The following is a 17,495-nucleotide window of genomic DNA, read 5'->3' as shown; positions in this document are numbered from 1 at the left end:
CTGGGGGCACACCCTGGTTGGTGCAGTTAGCGTGTGTCTCATCACTGTAGTCCCCACAGTCGTTGTCTCCATCACAGGTCCAGTGCTCGGGGATGCAGCGCCCGCTATTGCACTTGAACTGGGTGCTAGAGCAGGAGTGGCTACAGCCGGCCTCATCACTGTTGTCTCCACAGTCATTGTCTGGAGGGAGGCAAGAAGGGGAGAGCGAGGAGGAGGTCAGCAGAAGCACCCTTCTCTGTAACCCTGGCTTGACCTCCTCCACCTCCTCATCCCCACCCACGGCCCACCCTAACCCCCCACAGAGAAAATAACAAACAGAAAAGACACAGAAACTGCATAGACTGCAGCATGCACCATGGCCCACAGGGCTGGGGCAGGGAGATGGGCAGGCTCCAGGAGGCCTCTTCCTTGAGTCTCAGAAAGGCTGGGGTGGGGGCAGAAAAAAATGCCTTCCCCTTTTCAGTAAACTGTGAGAACAGGATCTGCTTGGGGGAACAGGTAGGGGCTTCTCTGGCTTGGCTGGGGGTCCTCTGCTGGGCTAGGAAGGGCTTCATCCGGCCTACCCTAAGCTTAGGCTTGGCTGCACATCTGGCCTGGGCTGCTGGGACTGCCTGCAGTTGGGATGGGCAGGGGCTCTTGGGGAAGGGGTCTGAGGCTGGCAGAATGGGCATCTTGCTTCTTAGGGCTGGGGGCAGGAGCAGCTGGACTTCCCTTCGCAGCTATGGGACATGTGGGAAGACGGGCATTTGGTTGTCCCCTGTGGGTTGTGTTCCTATCCTTTTTCTAGTTGGATCTAATTCCCTAACCCTCTCTTCTGATGTCCTGGCCTTCTCCTTGACAACTCTGTCACCTCTCCTCTGAGTGGCCCCCGCTGCCCTCTCTGCCCTCTCTGCTTCTCTCTCTCCTCTCTGCACTTTTTCCTAGACACTTGGAAACAAGGTTCTGGGGTCATGGGGGGCAGTGAGGCCAGCTGGCGCTCTGGGGTGATGGTGCATGTGCTTCTATGCACTGACCGGCAGGCTCAGGACAGGTCTTTTCGTCAGAGCCGTCCCCACAATCCTTCTCTGAAACACAGAAACCGCCAGGGCAACCATTGGCACGGGAGACATGGCAACGAGGAGGGCAATATGGCGCGGACCCAACCCATCCTCACACAGGCACCAGGGCTGGAGCCACTGGGGCAGCACAGCACAACACAACACCACAGCGGACACGACAGAGCCCGAGACGGGACACAGACAACAGTCACCTGTTCACATGTTTACACACTCCGTGGCCCCTGAGGCTCAGGGCTGACAGCATCTGGTCCATGGCTGAATGCTAAGTGGGCTCTGGGCCTGGAGCCCGGAGCCTGGGGTACACTAAGGACCCCGGAGATGGGGATGTGCAGCGAGATGGGAGGTGGGCCCAGGGCTTTCCTTGTTCTGTCTCTCTGGTCCTTCTCCTTCATCTTTCCCTGGCCCCTGAGCCCTGCCTGACGGTAGACAACTCAGGCCCTGACTGGGTAGGCGTGGTACTAAAAGGCCCTGGGTATGGTCTCCTTTCAGTCCACCCTCACCCCCTGGCCCCACAGCATCTCTGGCTCCTCCTCTTTTCTCCAGGTCCATCCAGCAGGGCTTTAGTGCACTGGAGGAGCACCAGCTTGACTCTAAAATCTCTTTCTTCCCTATCCAGGGGCTGCATGTGGCTTTAGGTTTCCCAGGAATCGCAGTAGATGAAGGGAGGCAAGCTCTTACCATTGTCACATCTCCAGTTGATGTTGATACATCTGCCATTGTTGCAGGTAAACTGAGTCAGGGGGAAGCAGGTAGGATAGGCTGTCAGGGAGAAAGAGTAACTGAGCAGGGCCCTAAAAATTATACAGCATCAGCCAGGTGTGGTGGCACATGCCTATAACCCTAGCACTCTTAGGAGCTCAGGATCACAAGTTCAAGCCCAGCTGGGATGATTTAATGAATCAATGAGACCCTATCTTAAAATAAAAAAAGGGCTAGGGAGATGGCTCAGTGTGAAGGTCCTGGATTTAATCTCTAGTACCAGAAAGAATGAAAACAGAACCAAAAACATAACAGTGTCTCTAAGAATTCTCACTAGAAACAGCCCTTAGCCCAGTCACCAGGAAAGCAAGCCCTGGTGCTTAGCAGGACACCTTACTCACTAAGCTAAACTAGGCATGACACAAGCCCTGGGCTGAGCATTTTTGGTCCATGAGCTCCCTGAGCCCCACATTAGTACTGAGCTATTATTAGCCCCATTTTACAGACAAAATTCACTGAGGCTACGGAGCTCAAGTAACTTGCTCAAGGCTGCCAAGATACGAAGGTGCCCCCACCCAGGGCCAACCCAGCCCTCCTGCTGCCCCTCTTACCACAGGAGGCTGACTCATCAGAGCGGTCGCCACAGTCATCATCCAGATCGCAGGTCCAGGAGATTGGGATGCAGCGGCCACTGGCACAGGAGAACTGGTTGGGCGGGCAGGTGCGAGCTGGGGGCAGGTGCAAGCGCTCGTCATCCCAACCGTCCTTGGTGTCCTTTCCTTCCCTACCTTTTCCCTGCCCTCTGAGACCATATTCCTCCCACAATCACTTCTAGAGAAGTTTAAAACCACCTCTGTGGTCTCACACTGATGTCTTACCCCCTCTCTCAAGGGGTCTCCAACGAGAGGATCCACCTCACCTCACTCACCTCGTCTAGAGCTGTGCATGCCCTGGCCCCTGAACGTCCAGGGGTCAGCCCAGGGCTTGGGTTGGTTTGGGGGAGACTCCCTCCTCTAGCCCAGGGCTCCATCCCTCTTTCTGGGATGCTGGGCTCTTTTCTTTCTTCCCAGAAGCCCCTCTGTCTTCCCAGACCTGGCTTCCCATCTGCCCTTTCTGCCATTCCACACCTGAGCATGTAGCGTTGGACTCATCCTCACTGTTTCCACAGTCATTGTCCCCATCACAGAGCCAGCGGTTGGGGATGCACCGGTTGTTCTCACACTTGAATCGGTCTGAGGGGCAAGTGTGCTGATCTGGAGAAAGAACAGGTCAGGCGTCAGGGAGGAGCTGAGGTCCCGAACTCTGCACCCACTAGGCCTGGGACACTTGATGTCAGAGCCACTGTCCTTCAGGCTGCTGCTCCAAGGGTGGAAGTGGGGGTGACTCACGACAGAGTGCCGGGGCCTCGTCACTGTTGTCCAGGCAGTCGTTGTCTCCGTCACACTTCCAGCGCTCCTGGATGCAGCGGCTGTTGGCACAGGCAAACTCGCCCGGCTGGCACTGGGGTGGGGGCACGTAGGATGGGTTCGCTGTGGGCACCACAGGAGTGTGAGGGGGAAGGTCAGACCCAGGTCACCGGCTAAGCGCTGCGTCCCCTGTATGTTTTTGTTAATTTCCTATGTTTTATAGAATGGTTGTTCCTATCATTTTTCATGAACAAATTACTGGATGGGAGCTAGAATTCTTTCTCAAGCAACACTGATATTTACTTTACTTGATAATTTCTGTATTGCATGTAATCTGAGAATAAAACAGCTTCCACAGGGCCCTATGCTTTTGTCCCTACTAAATAGGCCTCTCCATGTCTGCTCCCTGTCACCTCCCTAAAATGTCTCTTGGAAGAATAGAGTACTAGTCTTCACTGTGAGGTCAAGGCCAGCCTGGGCTACATAGGCTGTCTCATAAATAAATGAATAGTTAAATAATAAATAAATAGGGGCTCTGGGCCTGATTTTATTTATTTTTTGGGGGGGATTTAGATTTGTTCTGTGTGAATTCCTGCTGTAATTTAGGGCTTTTGTTTCTTCCTCTGTAAAGTGAGGATAACAGAAATGCCTTCCCCAGATGAATGTTCAAGAAAAAAAGTTAATGTACAGGAAACGCGTATGACGGTGCAGCACACAGTCCGCATGCAGGAAGTGTGGGCTGCGATTCGAACAAAAAGCTGGAAGCCACATAAACATCCAATAGCAAATACATGGCTGAGTAAACGATGAGACATTAACTCAATGATACACATTTTAGCTATTCAAAATGTCCCTTACGTCTTCATGACATAGTATTGAGTGACAAAAGCAGGAACAGCATGTGCAGCATGATTCCATTTACGTAGAAGTTTGCAAGAAGGTTCTCTAAACTGGCAACATGATGAAATCAAGGCTCTAAATTACAGCAAGAATTCGAAGCTAGCAAGTCTAATCCAAAACTGGTAACAGTGCTTATTTAGGGGTGGTAGAATTTGGGGTGATTTGTACTTTCACCTTTATAGTTTTCTACATGTATACTTATTTAGTTTTACAATAAGAATGATCCATTTTTATTTTAATTAAACTTTTTTTTTTTTTTTTTTTTTTTTTTTTTTTTTTTTTTTTTGGAGGAACCAGGGATTGAACTCAGGCCCTTAAGCTTGCCAGGGAAGTGCTTATTCCACTGAGCCATCTCCCCAGCCCCTATTTACTTATTTTAAAGTGAGGCCATTTAATATAATGCAGTAAGGGTTGGAGGTGTGACTCAGTGGTACTTGCCTAATACATGCAAGGCTCTGTGTTTAATGCCTAGCACTGCAAAAATAAAATAAAATAAAACAAAATCAAATCAAATAGCATGACAACAACACAGATGATGCTGCGACAGAGATGAGCCAAAAAGGGCAGAACATGTTTTATTTACAGCACGATGAGAACTGTGTAAAAACCAACACTGTATCCCACTTAAGGAAGGAAGAATAGGATGCAATTTACCACCACTCTAACAACATAGTGGTGTTTGTTGGTGGGCTTTGGGTTTTTCCTCCCTTCTAACTTCCACAGTATTTTGAACTACTGTTACTTTACCTTAATAATGGGGAATTGAAGTTAAAAGGGGAATATTTTCCTCCTTCAGTAGCTGTCCTGTTCCTCATTCTGTTGCCCCATTCTCCATGCACTCCCAGGTTCTCCCACTGTACCACACCCTCTTTGCCCCTTCAGCACCCTGTCCTCTCAGCCTTATCCCTCACTTCCTGTTGGTCCCACAGGGCACCTCTCTGCTTTCTTAACCTCTGACTAGGACCCTCGGGCCTCCCCTGCCCTGTCTGTGATGCCTTTTGTGGGGGGTCACTTTCTCACCCCTACCCCAGCCAGATCCCTCATACCCAAGCAAGTGACACCATCTGCGCCCAACACCTGGTCCTCTGCACAGGCGCACTGGCGGCTCCCAGGTGTGGCCAGGCATAAGCTGCTGCATCCGCCATTGTTCACACGGCACTTGTTGGTGCCCACTGTGGGAGATGAGGTCACAGGAAGAGTTAGGGGGGAGAGGGATGGATGTAGGAGGGTCAGAAAAGGCCAGAGGGGAGAGGCAAGAGGATCAGAGAGGAGAAAAATATAATGAAGATATGGAAGAAGAAATATCAAGAGAAAAAAAGGGTTCGATGAAGAGGGGACACAGGCAAGGAGCAGGAAGAGAAATGGGAAATGTGGAGTTAAGCTGGGCCAAGCTTCTCAGAAGCTCAAAGGCAAGGCCTAGGATCCCATTCCCCCACCTAGGTCCCATTCTGCCCTGGGCCTGGCCAAGGAGTGTACCTTGCTGCTGCTGGGCATCATACATGCGGATCTCAAAGATAGGGGGCCGTTCACTACGCAGAAGGGTCACAGTAGGAGGTGTGCCTTCTGCACCCCGTTCCAAGCGGTAGACACTGCCGCTCCGGTACTCAGTCCAGAAGAGGTAGTTGCCATGGTGACATAAGCCAAAGGCATGGTTCAGTTCAGGACCCTCGTATACAATCTAGGAAAGGAGGGCACATTTCTGAGGAGTTGCAATGCCTGAGAAAGGCCCAGGGGATCGTAGCTGCCCTCATTTGTCCATGTCAGAGGTCAGGTCTTGTTTTCTGCATTCAATGAGATGCTGGACCTGTCTCCCACAAGGATGCTGAGGGGAGCTTCTTCAGACTATCCTCTCTTCGGGTGACTCATATGCATTTCTCTACACACACACACACACACACACACACACACACAGAGCAGAAGCCAGAATTCGTCCATTCATTGCTCCATCCAATAAACACTTATCAGGATCTACTTAGAGCCAGGATGTGGCAGACACTGAGAGATGAAAAAGCCAGGGGCTCACCTTTGAGCATCTATTGTCTCATGGAGGGCAAACATGGGTAAGCCAGTGGGGACAAGGGGGCTGGAGTCAACACCCTAGAGGAGCTGGCCTCTGGGCAATGTGCCAGGGAGAGGAACTGGGGTGGACTCCTAGGCAGCAAGGGCTCACGGGGCAAAAGCATCACGAGGTGTGCAAGGAAGTGCAAGCTGTCTGGTGTCGCTTGTTCAAAGAACACTGAGATGCAGGAATAGTGGGGAGAGGTGAGACATCAGAGGTAGTCCAGGAGCCATCTCATGAAGATCCCTTATGCACACATCTAGACATGCCTGACTCATGAAACGCACACCCACTCAACATGACAAGCGTGCATATATGCCATCCCTGAGCATGACCCATTTCAGGGCAGACACACCTCCAAGTGCGCTGTATGTGTGCACATGAGTAGTCAGCTCCACGGGCAACTGGACACATAAGACACCCAAGCTCACAGGTGTATACATCCATAGAGACACATGCAGGCATATGCAAAGCACACAGATCAAGACATACACATACCCGCATGCTCACACAGAGCCTTACATACATAAGCATGCTGTGGCAATGTACACAGGCCTGCCCACCTTCCGGTCTGTGCCGTTGAGCAGTATGGTCTCGATGCGGTCATAGAAGGCATCCACCCAGTAGAGGCGCCCCGCTGGGATGTCCAGGCTTAGCCCATTGGGCCAAAGCACCGTCTTAGAGGTGACAAAGATATCTCGGTGTGAGCCGTCCATCCAGGCCCTTTCCAGTCGCCCTCGCCGACTGTCCTTGGGGTCCTCCTCCCAGTCCGTCCAGTACATCCACCTGCGGGCAGTGACTGGTCAGCACCACGAGGGCCACCCTGCCATCAACAGACTCCCTCTATGATCCCATTGGTGGTGTCCAGGGCTCTTCCTATCGATCTTCCTGGCCTGCTCATGCCTGGACCAGACATACATTCATTCCCACCTTGAAGCAACATTTGCTGAGTGGCTATGGTAAAGTGGGCACAGTTCTGACACCCTAGGGTACAGCAGAGACCAACTCAGCAAGGCCTCCACTCCCAAGGAGCTCATATCCCACAAGAAACAAGTCAGTTAAGAAGGTCATGTCAGGGGCTGGGGATACAGCTCAGTAGCACAAGCACCTGCCTGGCAAGTACAAGGTCCTGAATTTGCTTCCAGGTACAAAAAAAAAAAAAAAAAAAAAAAAAAAAAAAAAAAACAAGAAAGAAAGAAAGAAAGAAAAGAAAAGAAAAAGAAAAAGAAAAAGAAAAAGAAAGAAAGGAGATAGATGAAAAAAAAGAAGAATGTCATATCAGAGTGATTAAAGCAGGGCAGCAATGAAATGGTGATGGCCTGGAGGGTGGCCAGGCAGCAGGTGGCGGGTGAACACTGGAAAGGGTAATAGGCAAGGCTTTCTGAGGGCGTTGCATATGAGCTGAGACCTGACACAGAGATCAGATCTGCAAGGGTCTGGGAATTCATCAGAGGATGTCCAAGAGCAAAAGCCCTTAGGCAGCAGTTTCTGAGATGTCTGTCTCAGGAACAGGATAGGCAGTCGGGGCAGAATTCCAAATGTAGGCAGTGAGCTACAGGTAAGATCAGAAAGGTTTCAGGCAAATCTGTAGGGCAGGGCCACTCATGCAGCCCGATAAGGAGACACAGGGCTCACTCTAATGAGAGAGGGGCTAGCAGAGGGCTCTGGGCTGGGTGGCAGGATCAGGTAGGTTTCCATGTAAGTGTTTAAGGCCTTACTCCCATTGCTTGAAGACAGGGACACCTGCTCCCTTTTCAGCCTCCCGATTCCTGCTTAAGTGACCTGCCTCAGTTACTCTGCCCTGCTTTGCTCTCATTCCCCAGTTCCCTGAGACCCACACACACCCAAATCCTCCCACCCCGATGCCTGGAAGGACTCACCCATTGAGTGGATCCACCACAATGGCTCTGGGGTGTGTCATCTTGCCCTCTATTAAGGTCTTGCGGGTCTGAGCAGCTTTCTCCAGCCTGGCCACACTGATGGTCTTCTTGGGCCCATCATCCGTCCAGTACAAATTGTCCCCCATCCAGTCCACAGCCACACCCTCCACATTGTGGATACCTGTGGGGGCCCAGGGGGAATGAAGGCCAACGTCAAGAGAAGCCCTAAAGTGTTGGCCCCTGTCTCTGCAGGACACAGGGAGCTGGGAGCACCTGGGACCAGGTGGGGAGCATGGGAAGCACCTGGTGCCCTGGATGGGGAGAGGTGGCCCGAGGAAGGAACAGGGAAGACCACTTGTGCTGCCACATCTGCACTGAGGGACAGCTTGCCAAACTGCACACAGCAGCCAGGAAACTACGTGGCTGACATACGGTCCTGCATGAGGGCATGTCTGGTCTGTCTTGGGTAGACAGCTGAGGCAATGTGTACGTGGCTCTGGGCACAAATGCGGCACTTCATCCCAAGCCTAAAAATCCTGAACTAACAAAATGAATAAATCAGGAAGTGATTTTTCACTTAGCCCAAAGGCTTTGACTCCAGTGTCCTTTAAATAGCAGTTCTCTTACTATAGAGCACCCCAATCTTTTCCTGCTGAGAGTTACTTATGATTTCCTCACAGGCTATGGCTGCTGGTTGCTGAGGTTCTCTGAGCTTCAGTAGATGATCAGAAGCAGGACAAAGGGTGGCACCTGACATCAGCCAGACTGACCAGTTAGAAAGCCAGATCCTGGGACCCCAAATGTAGGTTTGGGGCAGAACTTGTGGAGTCCAGGGCCCTCCATGTACATGATGTTCAGGGAGACACTGCATGGTAGACTTGCCTGAGCAGCTCTCAGAGGGAAAAACTGGATGTGATTCACACATGCAATTTTCTCGGGACACGCAAGAGTGCAGTTTGGTGGCCATGAGTGGGTGTGCCCTGCTCTGATCTGGCAGGCCCGGCTCTGATTCAGGGCCTCAGGCCTTGTCAGCTGTGTGCTGCATGCAGCTCCAGGGCTCTGAGCCAATGGCAGAGAGACCCTGAGTTTTCCCAAGGGCTGGCAAGGACAGCCCACGCTGCCTAACCCATCCATCCTCCTGCCTCTTTTCGGCTCAGCCAAGAAGGGGGTCAAACAGGGTTCAACCTGTCTATCCCCTCATCTCCATGCCAACCAACCTAGCCAGCCAGTCAGCAGGGAATTCTGCATGTGGAGAGAGGGCACTGTGAAAGATGCCCAGGGCCCAGATTGCTTCCCATCCAGGGCACCATGTCTCTCAGAGCCCCACCCAAATGTCTCCCACTTTGGACGCCCTTACCATCCTTCAGGATGGTCTCCCGCTCAGTCCCATCAATCTTCTGGCGGCCAATGAGGTAGCTGGTGGTGTCAGCAAAATAGATGAAGCCAGTCTCTGCATGGAAGTCCAGCGCTCGAGGGTTCATGAGGTTCTCAATGGGGATCATGTGCTCATCCGGGACCTTGGCCCCCATGTCCATTCCCCGGATGATGCCTGGCCGGCCTTTGCCATACACAAGGAATAACTCATGCTCTGGCTCTAGGGCAGGTACAAACAAAGTTACACACAGAGATGCATGAACACAGACACATTTGCATGCAACTCCACTCCACCTGCACCCCCAGCTGGACCCCAGGGGCTGTAACAACCCAGCTATGCTGAATCAGGAGCCACAGGACAGGCAAGGCTCTGAGTCAGGACAAAACACACACACTGACATGTTCACTCAGGGTCCAAGACCGCCATTCCCTGGGGCTTTGGTCCCCTCCCCACTGTGTGGAAGTGTCAGAAGGACAGCATATTGTCAGTTAAATGCCCACTGCTCAGTAGTGAAATCACTGGCCTAAAAGGAATACTTTCAAAGTATATTGGTATCTGATCACTTCTCACCACTTCCTCTGCTACCATCCTAGTCTAAACCACATTACTTCTCGCCTACTTCATCACTTCTGGCTATTGCTCAGTTGCCCATCCTCTATCCTGCAGCACTGTGATTTCTACATAGTGTGACTCTGATTGTACCATTTTTCCAGTCACCATGAGCTTCTCATCTCAGTTAGAATAAAACCCAAAGTCTCCCTCGCTCTCCTTTTACTAATACCCTTCGGCCCTGCTGGCCTGCATCATTCCTCCAGCACATCCAGCTCACACTGGTTCCAGGACTTCTGTGCTATTGATGCCCTCTGCCTGAAATGCTCTCTCTCTCTCTCTCTCTCTCTCTCTCTCTCTCTCTCTCTCTCTCTCTGTCTGTCTCTGTCTCTGTCTCTGTCTCTGTCTGTCTGTCTCTGTCTGTCTCTCTGTCTCTCTCTCTCTCTCTCTGTCTCTCTCTCTCTGTATTTGGTACAGAGTCACAATACAGCTCAGACTTGCAGTGATTCTCTTGTTTTCAGCCTCCTCAGCACTGGGATTCCAGGTGTGTGTCACCACACCTGGTCTCAGTGGCTGGCTCAATGCTCCTGGAAGTGGGGCCGGCATGGCACATGGTGTGGGAAATCAAACCCCAGTCCCTGCGCTTGCCTAAGCAGGTCCCAAGCAGGCGCTTAGTCTGCTGTCTCACTGGCCCTTGCCTGAAGTGCTCTTCCCTCAGGCAGTTACATGCTGGCTTCTTTACAGAGAGCTTTGTTCACATACCACATCCATAGAGATGTTCTCACTCTATCACTAACCGTGCTCTGTTATTTTCTTTCTATACCTCTCACCACATAATACCATATTTATGCATTTATCTCTCTGACTACGCTGCGAGCTTAGAAAGGACAGGGATAACATCTACCTTGCTTGCTGCTGAATCCTCATTGTCAGAACAGTGCCAACCACGTAATTCATGCTTGCTAGGTATGTATAAATATGAATGACTGAACACATGGGCCAGTTTACAGACTTCTATGCAGCCCAAATGTGGTGATGAGAATAACTGTCCTCAGCTGTGGGCTCAGATCCTGTCTCTGTCCTTCACTTGGTCCCTCTGCATCTCAGACAAAAGCATCAGGCTGTGGGGTGACATTCCAGGACACCTGCCACCCTTGCACCTGAGGCACACTGCTCCGCCACTTACTTTTGCAGGACTTCCCATCGCTGCCCAGGCTGAAGCCGGAGCGGCAGCGGCAGGTCCGAGCCTTGTGGCTGTTGGCCAGCAGGCAGATGTCCGAACAGCCGCCTGGTTTCCCATACTGGTCATTCTCACAGGCATGGCTCCGCACTGGAGGTGGGGGAAGACCTGTCAGAGCCTCTCGGCACCCCCCAGTACCCCATGTCTAGGCCTTTAGAAGCTTTCTGAAATGCGACCACATTCTCTGCTCCTGCGGTGTCTGTGCCTGTTGTCTCACTTTAGAATTTGCAAGCCACAGGACTGGGGTTCCTCTGCGCCTTCTCTACCTCACTACCCAGGCTTTGGGCACTCTTAGGTATTGTGTCAGTGGTCAGGGAGAGAGTCAAGGACTGCCTGTGGCCAGGTACTTTATTTTCTGGACCAGCAAGGGGTCTGGGAGGGCCAAGATGGGGAAGGGGCTCTGTAGAGGTAGAAAGGCAGGCAGGGCAAGTTGAGGGGCCAGGGTGGACAGTCTGGGGTGGATGCTAGAAGTACTCATGATGTGAAAAATTTAGGGCTTCTCACAGGACATTCCACAAAAAGGGGAGCTAGAGCCCTTGGGGCTGAACTTGGAGGGGCCCTAGAGCTCACTCACCTCGAGGCTGACGCCGCTGGTGGTAAATATGGAGGGCACCCCCCTTGTCCACACGTGTGACAACCTGATACTCGGTGCTGTTGAAGCGGTTCACACGGATCACACTTGTCTTCTGCTGGGCATTGGCATTGTCTGAGTTGGTAGCATAGAGATAGTTTTCGAACACAGTCAGGCCGTATAGGTGCTCAATCTAGGACAGTAAGAGGGAGTGGTCAACGTGAGATGAGAAGGGACTCCTCCCTCTGTGACTTGGCAGCTTCTGAGCTTCCCCTCAAACTCCATCATTAGCTTTCCTAAATTCACTCTGCAGTTTTTGCTTTGTTTTGCAGTCCTAGGTATTTAACTTTGGGCATCATGAATGCTAGGCAAGTACTCTATCACCGAGCTATGCTGGGTCTACCCTACAGTTGTTGCTTATTTATTTACTTATGTTAATTTGTTTATTTAGCAGTACTGGACATTGAACCCAAGGCTTTCACACTGGGCTACATCCCCAGTCCTTTTTAATTTTTTTTTTTTTTTTTTTTTTGAGACAAGATTTCATCAATTCATTAAGTTGCCTAGGCTAGATTAGAAAAGAACCTTTTTTTTTTTTTGTGGTACTGGGGATTGAACTCAGGACCCTCCACTTGCCAGGTAGGCACTTATTCTACTGAGCTCTCTCCCTGGACCCTAAAAAAGAACTTTTGATCCTTCTGCCTCAGCCTCTCAAATTGCTAAGACTATAGACATGTACCAATACACCCAGCAGCTTATGTTATTTTAAACTCCACACTTTATTTCTCCCTCCCCTGGTTGGATTATCCTGTCCTGGAGATTTTTGTTTTCCATGATTTCATTCATCCTTCATAGAACATCTCTTTAAAAAATTCCTTGGAATCTTCCAACAGGAGGTGTTTTCTTTCTATATCCTGTCTCTCGAGCACCTGGTGTGGTGATTAGTGGACTTCTCCTACCCACTCCTCCTAAACCCCTGGAGGGCAGCAACTTTGGCCCTCGTAGAATTAGGCTTATGGTAGATGTTTAATGACTTTAGATTACTTGGTCTCCAACTGTCACTTTGGGAGAAGCTGAGAGGAGACATTTGCCCTAGGCAAGCTCTGCCCACTCCCCACATCACTCACTCAGAGTGGCCAACTATCCCAGTCTGCCCAAGACGAAGGGTTCCTGGTTTCAGCTAAAACCAAGACAATCCCAGGCAAACTGGTATGTTTGGTCCCCCTAATTATCCTCGAGTAGAGGTGCCACCTCCAAACCACAAGGTCTCTCAACTGAGCTCAAGAACTATTGCCCAGTTGTATGACCGAAGGCAGATCAATAGATATCTTTGAACCCTGCTTTATTCATCTGCCAAAAGGGAATTAACTCTGCCTGCACATCCCCCCGGAGTTATTTTAAGAATCAAATGAGAAAAAGGAAGTAAAAAGAGTCTCTAAAATGACTTTTCCCATCAGAGGGGAAACCATATCTTGCCCTTTCTTTTGTAATTCTCCTGCTTGTCCTGTTCCCAACAGAGGACTTGGTCAATCAGCTTCCCCTTCTCCAACTTACCTAGAGATCTACAGGTTAGTTCTCCCACAAACGCTTCCCCCTCACCTGAAGACCCTGGTAATAGTTCCCCCTAGTAGCCTTAGACAAAGCTCCCTCACCAGGATGCCCTGGATGATGGTCTGCCGGCCCTTTCCCTCATAGTCCACCACCTCGATGTAGTCCAGGTAGGCATCAGCCCAGTAGACGAGGCGGCTAACAAGGTCCAGCGTGATGCCATGAGGAAAGACAATCTTGCTGTCAACCAGCTTGGTACGGTTCTGCCCATCCATATCACAGCGCTCCACCTTTGGTATCTGCCCGTAGTCAGTGAAAAATACCTTCCTGTGGGCAGATGTGTGTTAACGGGGGTTATCGAGAACCTTCTTTCCCACAGTAGCATCCCTCCTTCCCAGGCCAGAATCCCCACATGCCACTCTCACCCCATGGAAGGATCCAGGGCTATGCCCTTGGGGTTGTAGAGTTCCAGGTCTAGCAAAGTGACACACGTGTCCCCGTTTCGGTTGCAGACAAAAATCCTATCATCGATGTCATCCACAAAGTAGAAGTTGCCTGTCAGCCAGTCGATGGCCATCTGCTCCACGTCTGGAGAGTTTGAATGGAAGAGTTGTGAGGGCACAGACCCTCCCACAGGCATATCCCTCCAACCTGCTGGCTCAGAGCCCATGAGCCTGCCCTTGCTAGGGTGCCCTCTTCTCCCACCCCACTGCTTTCCCTGGTTCCTGCAGGCATCATGTGCAGTGTCACTCAGCTCTGTATTCTTTCCATATTTCCATCTAGTTGGTCTCTCCAAGAAGAAGTCTCTAAGCATCCTGGACACACACCTCCACTTCCCATGCTGGGCTCAGATTTCACACTCAGATGCACAGGGTAAATGCTGGCTGACTGGCTAACTGACAGGCTTCTGCAACTCTAGCCCACCCGTCAACAGGCTCTGTCTTCTCAGGATACCAAATGGTCCACTAGTTCATCCAGCATTTCATTTTTAAATCTACTTTTACTTGAGATAAGATCACCTGGGCTATTTAACATGACATATCTCTGCTTTTTGCTAGACTTTTCTCTACTTGCTATTATAGTAGTTGTCTCACACTAAGTAAAAGTGCTGACCAGGAGCCACATACGTTGCATACATTTTAAAAATGGAAAAGCAGGATACACATCAATAAACTCAGTTAGGGCAAGAAATACTCCAAAATATGGGGCCTGCAGAGATCTAAAAGGGAGGGCTCGTGGTGGCACACTGGGGACGGTACCATGGGTCGAACTTCCTCTACTCACCCTATGCCCCCGATTCTTCCAAGTGCCTATTACCCAATTTCCTCATTTCTTAGGGAGGGTCAGAAGAATGGGGAGTAAGACACAGGGCTGGAGGAGAGTCCAGGAGAACAACCCTAGAGGTGGACTGAAGAAAGGCTCAGCGAGAGGGCTTCAGGAAGACAGAAGTAGGGAAAGAAGATGGAAACCAGCTTCCTATCTTCAGTTGAAGCCACAGTTCTAGAAGAGGCCCAGAGGGCCAAAGAAAGGAGGGAGGAGTGGCACAGGGGCGGAGGGAAGTGTAAGACGCAGGAGTCTGAGGACAAGTCTGTCAGCCTTCTCTGTACCTGGGTTTCCAGAACTCACTGGCTTGTGTTCTCTCACTGGCCTCCTATAACTGCATTGCCAGAGGTTGTTACATCTTGCAAAGTAGCAAATTCCTAAGGGAGTGACATCTGGGACTTTTGTCTTTAATGCCACCTCCAATTTCCCCAACAGGTAAGAAATCTTTGGACTGCCTGCCTTTGGCTAAAACTTACCCCACATTCAACCCAGTGGGGATTCTTCTGCCTTCCCACAGCCACAGGTATAATGACTTGGGTTTGATCCTCAAGTCCTTCCTAATCTCCCTCCTCCCCAGAAGGATTCAGGGGCTGTTTCCTAACAGTCACAGGAACTTGGCTGGTGGGTCACTGACTCACAGTCACAGGACTGGGGCTGGGGGGGAGGAAGGGAAGGAGCCTATAGGAGGCCCTCATCAAACTAGTTTCCTCTTCAGGTCTTCCCTGCCACCCCAAGACAACTGGAGAAAGAGGTTGTAGGAATGACCTACTATTCATGTAAATATTGATGCACCCCCACACCCAGCCATTTTCCCCCTCTGGGTCCCTAACACTGGCCTATCCTGGGGGGAAAGTGAAGAGCAGCCAGCTGTGGAGGGAGAAGGGCCAGTGCAAGGGTTAAGGCAACCAAACCACCTCACACGCTGCTACCAGAGAAGCCAAACTAAAATGAACACAGGCAGCTGCGTTCCAAAGGAGCTGACACCCCAGACCAGGGACCCGCCGGCAGGGTGGCTGAAAGTCAACCAGGGCTGCATGCCCTTTACTTGGTGGGCACGGCAGGGGTCTGGGGGCTGCTGGCATGGAAGGGAACTTCATCAGTCAAAGCTGTTTTCCCAGCACCAGCTGGCGCGTATGTCCTTTCCAGCTTCCTGAGGCTTCCCTGAGTCATTGCCCAGCCTGGGGCTGGCAACACCCTGCTACTGCTCCCCCATCCACTCTTCCTTTGGTAAGAGGGGTGGAGGAAGAAGCCTGCAGAGAACTGGTGCCCCAGACCTGGTGCTGCCCCACAGGCATCGGCCCAGGCCTCCCTCCTGGCCTGCGTTTCCTCCCACTTCCGGGAAGAAAGGGACAGAGATGGTCCCTGCTCTTAGATATTTACCTTTGGCTAGTTTCCCCTTCCACCTCCCCACAGGCCAGACAGGGCCCCACTCAGCAGGCCGGTGAGGAGCTGGCAAGAACTGGAGCCTGCCTGGCCTCCCTTTTAGTATTTTTGCAGCTGGAGACTATTAGTTGTAAGCAAAAATCCTTTGTCATCCAACCCCCCTCCACCACATTATTTTCCTCTCTCCTAAAGTTCAGATTCCTCTGCCTACCGGAACACACACACACACACACACACACACACACACACACACAGAACCACTACTCCAAAGCCTGCATACAAGAGTCAGCTTGGGAGGGCTACCCTTGCGCCTCCCAGAGGGGAGTAGGGAGTGGTCTCTGGGCCACTCTCCTTTGCCCTATAGGTTTGGCCTGGGAACCTGAGCCCTGGGACTTCACAAACCTAAAGATAGCTGTTGCTTGTGGCTCAGGCTTTTAGGGCTGACCTGCCCCAGAGGAGTCTGGCCAAAGGCTCCAATCCTAAGGACAGGAGAATCTCAAATCCAGGGGGAGGGACAGGGTCCTGCGTTGAGGGAGGAGTTCAGCAGTGGACTAGTGGTCAAGAAGTGAGAATTCTAGCATAAAGAGTGAGGTTAGAGAGTTGGGAAGGGGATGTGTGAGTCAGAGGGGAGGTCACAGTCTGCCCCTGATGTTGCAAAGGACTTTCAGTTCCAGGCCCCAGAATAGACCTGAGATGTGTGCTTGCAAGCGCTGAGCCATCTGGATGGCCCCTGCCCAGGGCGCAACAGGCGGCGCAGCACACAGCTCAAAGCTTAAGTTGCTCTCAACTTCTGCATCACCAATATCGTTCAAGATGTATTTCCCAAACAGATGCTGCTTTCACAGAAATAATACAGCTTTAGTTATAGAGACCCAGTCACTTTCTTGAAATTATGGAAATGTGGAGGAAGGAAAGAATCTATATCCTGAGAAAATGTCCCCCAATATACCCACACACCCAAAGATTTAGGATTAGGTGCCAGGTCCCTGGATGGGGAAGGAGAATCCAGTTTCCACCTTAGCCATGCCTCCAGGGAACACACTGGATCCCGGCCTTTATTCCAGGCACCCACACCCATTTCTATTGCTCCACTCTTCCTTGAGTCCAGCTGGGGTCTGGACACTGGCAGCCTTGGTCTGAGTTCTGGTTCTGTCAACTATGAGATTCTGGGTAAGTTACTCAATATTTCTGTCCTTGTTTCTTCATCTGTAAAACAGCATGATGCAACAACAGCACTTAGCACAGGGCTTGGCACAAAGAAAGCACTCAGCCTGGGCCCTACGGTTCACACCACCATCCTGCCTCCCACCAACCCCCATCCTTTCCCACCAACCTCATCCTTTCTAACAAACTTCCATCTGTGTCTCTAGCCAGAGGCAGTGGCCTTCTTGGCTGAGTAAGCTCTTCAGGCGGGGAGCTGGGGGTCAGCACTACTGTCCCTCCAGACCAGCTCAGGCTTCCAGAGGACATGCTTCCTATGGGAAGAGCTCTACGTGCTGGAAGT

General features: G+C 51.2%; 1 protein-coding gene across 1 annotated transcript in view; it reads right to left on the bottom strand.

Annotated features, from left to right (window-relative positions):
• The window catches only part of Lrp1 (LDL receptor related protein 1), an 84,007-nt gene that overhangs the window by 44,974 nt on the left and 21,538 nt on the right, over positions 1-17,495 (bottom strand). The window contains exons 7-20 of the mRNA XM_004646990.2: positions 13,711-13,873; positions 13,390-13,612; positions 11,741-11,930; positions 11,113-11,256; positions 9,360-9,596; positions 8,003-8,183; positions 6,686-6,908; positions 5,540-5,741; positions 5,110-5,235; positions 3,146-3,286; positions 2,885-3,010; positions 2,369-2,485; positions 1,737-1,817; positions 13-180 (exon numbers count right to left, since the gene is read on the bottom strand). Coding sequence (XP_004647047.1) covers positions 13-180; positions 1,737-1,817; positions 2,369-2,485; positions 2,885-3,010; positions 3,146-3,286; positions 5,110-5,235; positions 5,540-5,741; positions 6,686-6,908; positions 8,003-8,183; positions 9,360-9,596; positions 11,113-11,256; positions 11,741-11,930; positions 13,390-13,612; positions 13,711-13,873 — 2,322 coding nt within the window. The remainder of the gene's footprint in view (positions 1-12; positions 181-1,736; positions 1,818-2,368; positions 2,486-2,884; positions 3,011-3,145; positions 3,287-5,109; positions 5,236-5,539; positions 5,742-6,685; positions 6,909-8,002; positions 8,184-9,359; positions 9,597-11,112; positions 11,257-11,740; positions 11,931-13,389; positions 13,613-13,710; positions 13,874-17,495) is intronic.

Source organism: Octodon degus, unplaced genomic scaffold (genome assembly GCF_000260255.1).
Source record: "Octodon degus isolate 3935 unplaced genomic scaffold, OctDeg1.0 scaffold00286, whole genome shotgun sequence".
Taxonomy (NCBI): domain Eukaryota; kingdom Metazoa; phylum Chordata; class Mammalia; order Rodentia; family Octodontidae; genus Octodon; species Octodon degus.
This window is presented reverse-complemented; position numbering and strand designations above follow the sequence as displayed.